Genomic DNA, 14,086 nt, shown 5'->3' with positions numbered 1-14,086 from the left:
AGTCTAGGTTACTTGATGAGTTTTGGGTTGTCAGTTGATTGTAAAACTCCCTCAGGTGCTCAGCACAAGGGGATTTCCCGAGGGTGGGGCAGATGCTGGTTGTTAATGAGCCTCAATTAGCATTTCAATGGCCCACAGGGTGGGGTTGGATCCTCGAGGGAGGGGCTGCTGCCTCTCCTCAGAGCCCTGGGAAGGAGCAATATGGCCACCGTCCTGCGTGGCTGCACTCAGCTCTGAGCGCCCTCCACATCCCGAGTGTCCCCACACAGCTCCAGTCCAGTCTGCTCTCTCTCTGCCGGAGCCCAAGGTGAGTGGCTGTGGCTGTTTTAGCCTCTGTCCTGGCTCTGCGCTGTGGGGCCGCCTGGGAGTGTGACCCGAGGGCGCCGCTCCCAGCTGAGGCCGCTGCCGAGCCCCCGTCTGGCGCCTTCGCCATCCTACCAGGATGGAGTCAGTGTCCCTGGTTATATGGTCCTCGCAAGCTGCTTTTCTGTTGGTTTTTCCCATCGATTTCTCTGTGTTATTGTTGTAATTCCAGTTTGGTTCTGGGAGACGGTCTGTGTAGTTTCCGTTCACCCCGCCGCCATTTTGCTTGTTGTGTAGCTTTATTTTCAAATGAACAGCTATAAAGTTTAAAAGCTGGTATAAAATAAAATATTAGATTGTATCAGATTATAACACATATTAGCAAAGGAATAAATTAAATAAGTGTTCCTTTTGATTTTCCATTTTATTTTTTTAATATTTGGCATGCTTCTGGATTTGTTTTTTATTTTTATTTATTTTACTTCATTTTTATTATTGACACTATTACACATGTCCCCATTTCCCCCTACTTTGCCCACCAAAACACAGCCCCCTCCTGCCCCTCCCTCTGGCCATCACCACACTGTTGTCTGTGTCCATGGGTTACGCATACTGTATATGTTCTTTGGCTAATCCCTTCACCTTCCTTCATCCCATTGTCTCCCCACCCCCTGGATTTGTTTTTCTTAAAATCCATTCATCATATGTCTTCCAATAACTTTAATTAATGTCTTTCTTTATCTTTCTCTCTCTTTTTTTTTTATAGTAGGCTTAACCTCAAAGTTAAAATACAGATCTGGTTTCTTTTTATTAATGTAACCATAATTTAAAATTCTTTGACTAAAGTTAATGCTGCCCATTAATTAATTAATTTTCATTTATCATCATTTTTTGTTTGTCATAGTACTCTTATTGTCATAAATGTAATAGCTTAAAAGATTAACTATAAAATTTTATTTACTTTATGATATACTTTTTAAATGTAAATATGACTTTTTTTTGTTATTGTTACTATTTATTTTTATTGTGAAATCCTATTCATACCCAATGCCTGTTGTCTTTTACGTTCTTTACATTTGAATGAGTTTTTTTCTAACATGTCACATTGGGGCGGAGTCCTTTTCCACCTTGGTCAGCTTTGTGTTTGTTTGGCTTTGTTTAATTTTAGTTGTGAGACCTAGTTTATTTTTCACTATCTGTAATCCAGGATGAGGTAGTAGATTTTGAGAACTGACTTCAGATAGGATATGAGCCTAAATATATTTGAAAACTGACAGGTCATGAACTTCTTGGCTTTATAATTTTTAGAGATCTTAACAATTCTCTATCTATTCTATCCCTTTTACAGATAACTAATCTTAAGCAGAAAGATATCAGATGACTTGCCCTAAATGAAACATAAGTAATAGCCAACTCAGGGCTAGACCCAAATCTTAGAACTTTTCCATGTGACAAATGAAAGACACAAAGAGATGAATGTTTTACCTGGTTTATGTATCTTATTTGTTGATAATTTAGAGAGTCTTGGGCCTCCTGAAAACCACTACAATGCTGTACATATTATACCATTAAAACATTTTCTATTTTAAATATCTTCTGTAACCCCTAAGTTATTTTTTATCTGTTTGTTGAGTAAATATTATAATGGAATTTATTAGCAACTTTGAGGGGCAGTAGCTGGCAGTCTTTACTATATGCAAAGTTCCATGTAAATATTAAGAAATATGACATGATTTCTGCCTCACAATTATAGAATCCATTTTATATGTTCAGCAAGCCAGTTAACTTACTGTCTTTCTTGAATGTGTATTATTCTCAGACTTAAGTATATAGAAACCATGACAAAGGATTAAACTAAATGGTATCTTCAGCAGTAAAAATACATTCTTGTTTTTATTAAAATTTACTGTTGAACTGCTTCTGGTTTAAAGGTTAGCTTATAAAAACCTATCGGGCATTTTTCCCCCCTTTTGGGAAACAAATTAACTCAGCTCCTTTGGCATTTTAGGGCTTTCTAAATATCGGCCAGCTAGCTCTCGGTCTGCTTTGCTGCCCCAGCATTCGCCAGGGGGTGATGGCACACCCACCACGAAACCCCCGTGGAGTCTGGATCTTGCGCGGAAGGGAACAGGTGAGATTATTGTTATAATTTTTTTTTTGGCTCAAGAACAGATCTATAGATTTCATAAAGTTTTTTCTTCTTTTTACATTCAATATAACATTAGTTTCAGGTGTCCAACATAAAATTTCTTTTAACTTAAAAATACATTAAAACTATAGATCTGAGGACTTGCTTTTCTTACAACACATTGATTTATAGTATCTAACATAAAGACTATTTTAAATTAGACTTTTTAGTATTTCAAAAGTAATGTACTCCTATTTTGTAAAACTTGGAAATAACAGAAAAGTAGAAAGGAAAGAGGAAATGTACCTCATGTCATTTAAAGTTACCTATTAATATTTTGCTATTTCCTTGTAATGCTTTTTCTAAGAATATTATAATATGAAAATGTCAGCTTCAGTAGAAATCATCAGATCTGAGCCTTTGTACATTCGTAAAATACAAAAATCTACCACTTATTTCTCCTCTCTCCTTTCCCCTGAAAGTTTTACATTTGGTTCAACCATGGAGACTTGACGCTATACCTAGAAAACTCACATGTTTTGACTTTCAAATTATTTCATACTAATCAGGCTTAAATTTATGAAAGGTAATTCAGTTCATATATGTTTATTACCTATGCTACTATTTTATATTGTCTTCTGCTTACTCTGTTCTTTTGTTGCTTGCAAAGGGAAGATTATAATCCAAATAAGTCAAAGCTGATTAAAAAGATTCAGCCTTCAAGTTTTGAAGGAACAGGGAGTGAAAAACAAGATACATAAGCAAAATCACTTTTATAAATAGTTTTTCCAGAAGTCATTAATCTGGCTTTAAAATTTCAAGGGATGGGTTTGCTTATATAAACCCTGTTTTTATGATATAAACAAAAGAGTAACTGTTTATTGATTTGAGGAACTTAGGAAACCAAATGTGATTAGGGGAAGACTTAAGCTAAAAGTAACACCTCAAAATATTATTCTTGCTTGTTGTGTAATATTGGTATTGTGACCCCAGACTGTTGGGTGCTTATTATATCTTTTTGTGCACTTTATGCATTTATTGTAGTAGATTCATAAAATGTATTTCAGAAGGAAATTACCTAGAAACTTTAGCCCATACTTTGACAAGGGAATTTTGACCTTTTTGGACTGTTGCCGGTTTTGTATTCTCTGGGGTTTTGAGGGGTTTATTTGTTATTGTTTTGGTGTAATTTTGTTTTATTGTCATTATACTTATTAAAATTTTACTAGACATAAAAATTTTGTACATTTTTTACAATTATGAAACTGAAGCTGTTTCAAACCTTTTGATACAGTTGGAGAGTGATGCTTCTGCCTGCCTTTTATGCCTTTAAAAAATGAATTCTGTCTGAGCTCCACAGTCACATGCATTCCTGTTTCAGAAAATAATCTGAGAACGTTTGGTTTTTCTCGGTGACGTTCCACACTACCCTGTATAAAAGCAAATCATAACACCTTTTTGTGCCCACCAGTGTGCTCTTGTATTATTGTGCCATATTTCTTTAACAAATTCTTTTCTACTTTTTTGGGAATCTCTCTTCACAGCCCTGTAGTTCTCATGGCATCAGAGGGGAAGACTGGGGAGGAGATACAGGCGAGTGAGTGGGAACACGAAGGCTTTAAAATTTTAGCTTCAGTTGCTATCACTGTAGTTCCCTGTTGTGTCATTAGACAAAATGTATACCAGTATATTATATATAGACTAATCATTAAAACCTAATTTTGAATACATTATTTTTTTTTGAATCCTCACCTGAGGACATTTTTGTATTTATTTTATTTTATTTTATTTTATTTTTTTATCCTCACCTGAGGACATTTTTGCATTTATCTTCAGATAGAGCAGGAGGGAGGAAGAGACAGAGAGAAACATCAATGTGAGAGAGACACATTGAGTCGTTGCCACCTACACTACCCCAACCTGGGCCAAGGACAAACTGCAATCGAGGTATGTGCCCTTAGAGGGAACCGAACCCGGGCCTTTCTGGTCCGCAGGCCGACGCTCTAATGCTGAGCCAAATCGACCAGGGCTGAATATATTCTTTTTTTTTTTTTTTTGGTACATGCCCCTAGAGGGAACCGAACCCAGGACTCTCGTCCACAGGCCGATGCTCCAACCGCTGAGCCAAATTGGCCAGGGCTGAATACATTCTTTAATGTGCCTTTGTAATTTCTTTAAATGTATCTGTGATCACTGAGCAAGTCTTAAAACTTAGTGTTACTATTAGAATTTAGAAAACCTTGATTTTACAAATAATAGTGTTCCAAAGGTTTATTTCTGCATGTATTTGGGGGGGAATCTAAATAAGTTTTCCTGTAGACAAATTATTATATTTGATAGATAACTTTCCCAATCTAGCCAACAAAAACCCTTTTATCCCTATAGAGCAGAAGTGTGAAACCTAGCCGCTGTGTGTGACAGTGCTTCTGAGGGGAGGGCACTCTCGGCCTCCACCTTTTGGACTGTCAGAAGCTCAGCGTGCCCCGTCCCAGTGCAGTGAGACGGGCCTGCCTCTCTTCCTCCTCCCAGCAGGCACCACGGTCCCCTCTGGTCGTCTTGGCCTGGGGTGGGAGTTGGGGGTCAGGAAAGGAGGCATAAAACAGTGGTCAGGGAAGCTGTGGCTTCTTCTCTTAAGTCTCTAGGGGAAAGTTCACAAGTGGGTTTTGGGGCCTTACTCAGTTTATTTAACTGAGGCAGCTTTTATTTGGTCTCCTGAAGTCTTACAGAGTTTTTGTAGTTGACTGAAAATGAGGAGATCACACATAAAAACCTGGGTTCCCAGCTTCTCTGGAAGAAGCTAACTTGAGAGGCCCTGTAAGGATTCCCTTTGTTTGCACCTGGGCGTCTGTCTGCTCACGTGTGCCGTCTCCTTAGGCCACGGCTTTGAGTTTGGGACCCTGTTTCCTTCCTCATGAGCAGAGGTGACGTCTGAGGTGCGTCCCTCAGAGCCAGGAAGCAGATGGTGACTGAACTGGACAAGCTGTAGATGTCCTCTGACAGGACAGGGAAGGTGTGGGTGCCGGTCACATAAGAGCTGGGACCTGTTAGAGGGAAGGCCATGGTTTCCTTTTAAACCTTTCTTTCCATTTTGCCTTTCCTTGTGGTAACGAGAAGACTGTTTAGGGTAGGGAACGTGGTAGGTTAAGCAACTTGGAGTAAGAAAGGAAAAGCGACGGGTGTTTTTCCTTCATTACTTTATACTATTTATTGCTTTTCCCTCCCCTGAGGTAAAGAAGGGGATGTGGAGAAAGTGCTTATGGTTCCCATGGTAGCTGGTTAAGCACACCATGTCCTCTGTCCCAACCCTGCAGCCTGGTCTGTCTCCCAGGCTGCTGCAGGGCGCCGAGATGAAGCGGAGGTGGCGGGGACAGGAGCTGGAGCGGAGCAGAGGGGAGCCCCTAGTGATTTCTGTGGGGAAGAGAAGAGTTCTGCCCTTGCCTAGCTGGGGCTGCTGTATTGTGTAACCCTTCTGGCAGAAGTCAGCAAAGCAGTGTTCTGATGCATGAAATCCTTTAAAACCAAAACCAAAGTGCTTGAGAGCCCTACAGTTCTTTCTTTTGACACTCGAATACGAAAAACAGTTTTTGATTTTTTTCTTAAATTATAATGACATAATTCTGCACTTTAATTTTTTATAGTGATCTAAAGAATCCAAAGAACAGATTTTACAATTCTCTTAATAGAAACTGCAGGTTTTGTGTTAAATTTAAACATATACCTAATGTGAATTCAACTTAATAGAATTAGTTGGTTACTCACTGTCTGTTATCAGCACTTTTTTCGATGGGCTGGAAAACTTCCACATTAGGCTGTTTTGCATTTGTACCTCTTTCTGTTTGTTTTACATTTGTTAAATTGACTGCAGCAAACTCTTATCCATAGTGCATTTTATTCGGTCTCTAGGAAGGAGTTTATGTTGGGCAAAACAACAAAACTGAACATCTGTTTTCTTCTTTCTATATAACATTAAGGAGAAAAACTGTAATGTGAAATACACACACACGCGCACGCGCGTGTGTGTGTGTGTGCTATAAAATTACACTTTTTATGATATATCTGCTGTCCTACAATAGAGAGATGTATTTCAGGTCACTGAAAGGATTTTCATTAACCCAAAAATGAGTGGTGCCTACCTAACCTTGGGTGGGCCTCAAGTTCTCAGGCATCTCATAAACCCCTGAAATAATATGTGAAACTGTGTGTATAAATGTTTGTATTGGGGATGATAATATATGCATTTTTCTCATTGGAGATTTTATAGATGACCTTCTTATGCTAGTGTAACCTCATATGTGCCCCCAAATCTGTGTACATACAATTCCACATGGGAAGGAAATTGCATTTTTTTATCACCTTGGATTAGACCTCGTAAAACTTAGGAAAGATAGAGATTAAACAAAAAGATATATTGTCTATAACATTAGGTTTTGTCAGATGTGCTGCTGTTACAAAACCAGTCTAATGAATATTAGAATATGTCTTTGCACATTTGTGGGATAAATTTCTGGAAATGAACTTTTTCAATCAAAGAATATGGATGTTTCTGTACCGCAGGCCGACGCTCTAACCGCTGAGCCAAACCGGCCAGGGCAAGAATATGGATGTTTAACATTTTCAGGGATAGAGCCAAATTGCCTTAACTTCCCCTTTTAAAAAATGTTTTGCTGTGGAAAACTAGTCAGATGAGTATATGGAACCCCCATGAATCCATTACTCAACTTCAACAATGATCAGTTCAGGGTCAGTCTTGTTTAATCCATACCCTTATCCATTTCCACCCTTCTGAATTATTTTGAAACAAATCCCACATATCATTTTAAATAATTTAGTATGTACCTCTAAAAGATAAGGATTTTAAAAAGCCGTAACTACAGTAATATTTTTATACTTTAAATAATTGAGTTTTTGTATTGAGTTAGTCATTGTTTAAATTGTAATTGACTCATGAATGCCATTTTTATCCTCAACAATTCATTTGTTTGTATCAGTGTTTACATAAGGTCAGCACATTGCAATTGGCTGATATGTCCTTTACATCTTTTTAAATTTAAAATTTTCAGTCAATCTTTTTATCTACCCCCCTTACATTGTATTTATTAAATAAACCAGGTTTTTGATATGTAGTTTTTAGTCTGTATTTTACTAATTGTATACCACTGGTGTAATGAACACGTTAGAGTCCTCTGTATTTCCTATAAATGTGTAGTTGTATCGAGAAGCTTAACTGAATTCAGGTTTATAGGTGGTGTGTTATTCAGTCTGGCTGACTTTTTTGAGGTTGGTCATTGAGATGTTCAGGGGTTAGATTCATTAACTCTGAGGGTTGTAAAAAGTAATATTTTAAGTTATCTTTCCATTTTTACTTAGAAACTGGATTAGTTTTATAAAGCTGAATTCCCCCTCATCTATTATTTCTTGTGGTATAGGTCATATAGGAAAAAGATAAAGGCTTAATTCTTTCTGTTTACTGAATAGATTTCAAAATAATGAATTGACTGACTAGCATTCTCTAGTGTGGTGATCAGTCAGTTCCAGTTCATTATCAGTATTCAAATTGTCCCATCTTTGGACAGTGAGAACCTCTTAAGTTGACTCTTGAGTGCATTGGGAAGACTTGAACTTCCTTGCTATTCCACCAGGTATTTCAGACTCATCTTGTAAATTATCTACCCAGACCTGCAATCAGCCATGTGTCCTAGGAGCCCTGGTTCCTAACACTTTTATCCTTGGATCCAGTTAATCTATTGTCTTCATAATAAGCCTTCATAGAAATCAAAAGAAATTTAAGATTTATAATCAATCAGTGTACTTCTAATGCAAAGTTAAGGCCCCTAGACAAGAAATTGTACTTTTGAAGTGGTTATATAAGTATTCCTTGGAAAAGAGTACACCCACGTACGCTCAGTTGTCCATTTGGCAGATGCCTCTGCTGGGAAGTACATTTTCCAATATAACTATTGGCTTTTCTGCAATCCAAGTAGCTTGGCAAGTATTTAGGGTTAGATGATGAGACTTCCCTCAGTACAGAAAAGGACCACGGACTCCCAGCGGTGCACACAGCCGATTGGAAAGCTGCAGTCTGTTGATATAGACGGACTAAATAATGAGATAGGCGCTAAAGGAATTTGTTCATGAGGTCTTCAAGTCTCTTATTGCCTCTCCTCATTACCTGGCTATGTATTTCATTTGATATGGAACTGATTACTTATAGTTATAGAATTGTGACCACATTCATGTAATTCATTTAAAACCTAAATTAAAATCATATAGTGCAGCAATTTTCAACCTTTTTCATCTCATGACACACAAACTAATGACTAAAATTCTGTGGCACGCCAAAAAAATATATATATTTTGCTCATCTGGCAAAAATAAAAATAGGTATAATTTTGATTAATTCACACCAGATGACTATTGGGTTGGTTGTTTTTGTTTATTTGACAGTCTAAGGGAAAAGAGGTCCGTGCCCCTGACTAAATAGTCAAGTATTCCATGTTTTAAAAATTCTTGCAGCACATTGGTTGAAAATCACTGAAAAAGTGGCACATTTCACTAATACTATGAATCAGAAATCTCTCAGATTTTTTCTTTTTCTGAAGAATATCTGGGTACCAATTATTATAAAAGATACACATCCCCAAACTTGCTTCTATATATAAACATTCTCTTTATTTAGCTTTTGCATTTTTTTTTTTTAATCTCCACCTGAGGATATTTTTTCACTTATCTTTAGACAGATTAGGAGGGGAGGGAGAGAGACACATCAACTGGTTGCCTCCCACATGACCCTGACCAGGGCCAGGGACGAACTGAAACCGAGGTACGTGCCCTTGGCCAGAATTGAACCCGGGTCTCATTGGTCCGCGGGCCAATACTCTAACCGCTGAGCCAAACCAGCCAGGGCAACTTATGCATTATTATTATTATTATTATTATTATTATTATTAGTGTTAGCTTTACCAAAACCTTTATGAATGTAAAAAAATTTAATTTTGCAGTAACGAAATTTTGTTTGACTTTTCACTTGCTCTAAAACTTAGAATAGTGCTGGACATAAAGGAAATAGTCAACACCATTTGGAGCATCTGTCATAGTTTCTGTGCTTTATCCCTCTGCCTTCAAAATTTGTGACCTTCAGTTGCTTTTGGTTGGACTAAGTTCACCTGACATTCTATTTAAAAAGAAACACGACAATTATATAATTCTCTTGTATAAATTCATGTGTTTAGTAAACCTTGGCAAGGGTGGGGAGGGAGGTGGGAGAGTAGGGGCTGCTGGATACTGTGTGACACTGTGTTACCAAAGTGAAAAAGACAGACTCTCTGTGCTGAGTGAAGGAATAGACCCAAAGGTAAAAGGTGCGCTGCCTGCACACTGCGCGACACGCAGACAGGCGGAGGGAGCACGGACCCCGTGTCGGGCTCTGGTCCTGTAGCTCAGACCTGCCAGTACAATCTGGGGCGACATACTTAATTTCTCTAGGCCTTAATTTCCTCACTTGTGTTTGGTGGTGGGAGTGTGAAAGAACTGATTTGGAGTTGGGAGGAGCATTTTAGGAAATGTGCCCTCAGCAGTCACATGTGAGCCGAGTCTTACATCACTGAAGTGTTGTTTCTTTGCCATTCCCCTCCTGTGTTCGCATAGCCGTCACTTGTTGGAGAAGTTCGCCTCTGCCTGCCTCCCACTTCTACCCAACTCATTCCAGCCTCCTGTTCAGCGTCTGTCTCACTCTGTGTTTGCTTTTTATCACTCGGGTCTGCAGGTTCATTCATCACTGTTTCCTCTCATTGCCATGTCGTTCCTGATACTTGTTGAATGAGTGTCCAAGTCAGACGAGAAGTCAGGGAAGGGCACTCGAAGCCCAGAGAGGAGCATTGACAACTCCACAGACTTGTGAAAGGGCTAGCTCGGGTGTCCAGAAAGGAAGGCCAGACATAGGTGGGAAGGGAGGTTCAGGGTAGAGTATACGCTGCTACTGAAATTAGTGCTGGAAGTGATTGTGGAAAATTCTGGGGTGGTGTCTGTTTTTTTAAAAACTGGTTTGGGCTGGGTTAGATTAGAATTAGTGCTGAGTATTTACCTTTAAAAAAGAAAGCCCTGACCAGATTTGCTCAGCAATTAGAGCATTGGCCTGTGGACCAGAGAGTCCCAGGTTCAATTCTGGCCAAGGACATGGACCTCGGTTGCAGTTTGTCCCCAGCCCTGGTTGGAGTCATGCAGGTGGCAATCAATCGATGTGTCTCTCTCACATCAATGCCCCCCACCTTCCTCCCACTCTGTCTGAAGATAAATGTAAAAAATATCCTCAGGTGAGGATTATAAATAAATAAATAGATAGATAGATAAAAAATAAGTAAGTAAGTAAATAAATAAATAAATAAATGAAAAAAGAAAAGAAACTACTGTATTGTAGTCCATTTTAGTGAAAAGCCTATTTTTTTAGTTTGGGTAAAAGTTTGTTTGTTTGCTTGTTTTTTCCAGAAACTGTTTCACTAAAGTTATTCTGTTGTCAGTTAGAACTGAGTTTTTAAGCAGATAATTATGATCCACTTTGTTTTTAGGAAAATCTCCATGGAGCAGGGTCTCCCATGTTGAATGCTGTTGATATTTTGGCCATGAGAAGTCTGTGTTGTAGGGCTGTCCTGTGCATTGTGTGCTGTTTGACAGGATCCTGAGCCTCTACCCTTAGGATGCCAGTAACACTTCCTGCCCAACCCCACCCCAGCTGTGACAACCACAGTGTCTCCAGACATCGCCACATAACCCCTTGGGGGCGACGTGCCCTGGCTGAGCAGCAGTGTGTGCAGCCGTGGCAGGTGATCTGCGTGTAAGACGCTGCAGGCCCAGACCAGGTGATAGGAAGCGAGCACGACGTAGCCCAGGGAGTTTGGGGGTGGGAATCAGCTCTTGCAGAGAGGACTAGGGGCAGATGTAAGAGATTTGTGAGAATCAGTAAGACTTGGTAACCAACTACTGTAGATCTAGAAGGGAGGGCGCCTGAGAAGATTCTTTGGCTTTTTTCTTAGTTGGCTACATGTAAAGCAGTAATGTTAACCTAGAGTAACACAGAAAGAATATTTTCTTAGGGTTTGGCCCAAGGATTCTCGGGCCTGGAGGAAGCAGTTCTTGGACACTAGAGTCTGAAAACTAGTGTAGATTCCTAAACTGATAGAATGTTTGATACGGAAAGAACTTTCAAAGACATTTGATTCATTTTTTCGGTGATATAGAGAAGGATAAGATACATGCTGACGATTAGCAGCAGAACCTATTCGAGAGCACAGGTCTCCTAATTCTCAGGTTTTGTGTGCTTTAGTTTTTAGTAACATTACTCTTATTTTCAAGTAGAAACATTTTCTTTATATGCTCCCCACCTTTTCTGGGTTTCTTATGCTAAGTATGCTGAATATACTTAAAGAATTTACTTTGCCCATCCCTAGAAATTATTTTAAAGAAGTATAGAAACTTGTTTTTTTCAGATGTCATTGTCAGTATCTTAGTATAACATGGTATGTGTGTATAAGTGGTTCTCCAGATGCCACAAATACAGCACTGCCATCTCCCTGCCCCCAGTACATTAGGGCACAACTGTAGTTAGAGGAGCTGTGTGGGTCTTAGCCTATGACATGTAATCATTATGGTCTCTTCATAGTACTTTCAAATAGTAAATGTTAGCCCAGCCGTGTGACTCAGTGGATTGGGCATCGTCCCATGGACTGAGAGGTCCTAGTTCGATTCCTGGTCAGGGCACATGCCCAGGTTGCTGGCTCGATCCCCAGTAGGGGGCGTGCAGGAGGCAGCTGATTGATGTTTATCTCCTACATCAATGTTTCTATCTTCTCACCCTCCCTTCCTCTCTCTAAAAAAAAATCAATTAAAACATATTTTTAAAAACAGTAAATGTTAAATTTTAGAAAATTGTTTGTTAACACACTGATATATGTCATAATTTATATAGACTACAGGAATTGATGTTCAACTTCCTGACCACAGTGCTGAAAACTTATTTTTGTGTACTTATTTGGATGGTACTTCTCCTATTCCTAGTTATTCCCATGCAAGTAATAACACTTAGAAATCCCTTTTCTCTACTGTCATCAGCTCCCTCTTACTTTCGTTTTACTTTCCTTGTTACCAACAGAAATTCATTTGGGTGTTTTTAATCTTGAAGGTAAAGAACAGTCCCCCTTGGAGATAAGTATGCATCCAGTTGCCACAGCTCCACTCTCAGTGTTTGCTAAGGAGTCGACGTCCTCCAAACACAGCGACCACCACCACCACCACCACCACGAGCACAAGAAGAAGAAGAAGAAGCACAAACACAAGCACAAGCACAAGCACAAGCACGACAGCAAAGAGAAGGACAAGGAGCCTTTCACTCTGTCCAGCCCCGCCAGCGGCAGGTCTATTCGCTCTCCTTCTCTCTCCGACTGAGCGGGGCAGGGGACTTCCCTCGGGGTCTGGGAGATCGTGTAACTAAAGCTTTGGCCTCTGTGAAAAATGATAAAATGGGGGGAAATTACCTCCCATAGAAATTCAGAATCCATTTAAATTCTAAGTAATTTGATTTACATTATTTATACACTTGGGATGTGATAAGGAAAATGTGTTTATGTTCTGGGTAAACCATTTCGTCCCATTACGTCCTTACAGTGTGCACACATGCGCACACACCCCTGCACACAGGCAGCCGTGTTTTCACAGAGGCAGTCCCCGCGCATCCTGGATCCCATGTGTACTGCCAGGAATGGTCTTTGAAAGCCTGTGATGGCTGTTATCGGGCAAAGTTTTAAACAGAAGCTACTGCCAAATATGTGGTGAAACCGCTCTCTCCAGGGATATATTACACGACACCCTTGGGAGTCCTGAAGGAGACAAGCTTTCCTGTAGCGATCTGCTCTGTTGCACGTTTTTAGTGTGTTAACCACAGAACCAAAGCATCACAATTTCTAAATAAGACTACATGGTAATTTGCCCTAAATTACCGAAATTTTTAGAAGCAGCTTTAAAAAAAATTGAATAACTCTTTTGATAATGCATTTAGCAACTTTGATGTTGGAATTTAACAACTATCAAATCTAGCTCTCAAATCAAGATGTTTAAATTATGTTATTTTTTCATTAAGCATAAGTGAATATGTCCATATGTAGAATATGTTTGCTAAATTTGAACAATTGACACCCAACACATTTGAAAATTATTTCTATAAAACCAATTATGATACCTTAAAATGGTGTCTGGATACTGTTTATCGACATGGACATGGACAATTTGGCCCTCACGAGAGCATACCGTAAGCATTTAAAAAACATGAACGTTTTGGTTTCATACATCAATAGTTTGTATGTTTGTTTTTATTTCTGAATTCTCCATGTACTTTATCGTTGTTTAAAAACTTTTTACATGTGTTGTATTTTTATCATTTCCCTTATCACTAGAAAGTTTGGAAGGTGCTTCTTCCCAGAATAGGTATTTCAAAGGGATCCAATAGTTAGACTTTTAAATATACTTTTATTTGTATTTAACTTGTTTAATAAATAACTTTTTAAATTGATTGTTCTGCCTTTGCATCTTTTTATCTCGTTACCTCTCTCTGTGTGAGCATAGAATACCTATCTGCAGAGTTTGTGGGCAGCTGCGTGGACAGGTGGGATT

The 14,086-nt window shown here is 39.1% G+C and overlaps 1 protein-coding gene across 8 annotated transcripts in view; it reads left to right on the top strand.

The window, feature by feature from the left end:
- The window catches only part of TAF2 (TATA-box binding protein associated factor 2), a 78,419-nt gene extending 64,630 nt beyond the window's left edge, over positions 1 to 13,789 (top strand). For 2 of the 8 annotated variants that reach the window (XM_036263784.1, XM_036263782.1), the window contains 2 exons: positions 2,312 to 2,434; positions 12,603 to 13,789. In XM_036263784.1, coding sequence (XP_036119677.1) covers positions 2,312 to 2,434; positions 12,603 to 12,865 — 386 coding nt within the window. In that variant the 3' untranslated portion in view covers positions 12,866 to 13,789. Of the gene's footprint in view, positions 1 to 2,311; positions 2,435 to 12,602 lie in introns of those variants that run through there. The other 6 variants (XM_036263786.1, XM_036263788.1, XR_004959835.1 and 3 more) reach the window with 4 other exon arrangements.
- The last annotated feature ends 297 nt before the right edge of the window (positions 13,790 to 14,086 follow it).

Source organism: Molossus molossus, unplaced genomic scaffold, assembly GCF_014108415.1.
Source record: "Molossus molossus isolate mMolMol1 unplaced genomic scaffold, mMolMol1.p scaffold_m16_p_16, whole genome shotgun sequence".
Taxonomy (NCBI): Eukaryota; Metazoa; Chordata; class Mammalia; order Chiroptera; family Molossidae; genus Molossus; species Molossus molossus.
Note: the sequence above shows the minus strand (reverse complement) of the source record. Positions and strands in the feature narration are given on the sequence as shown.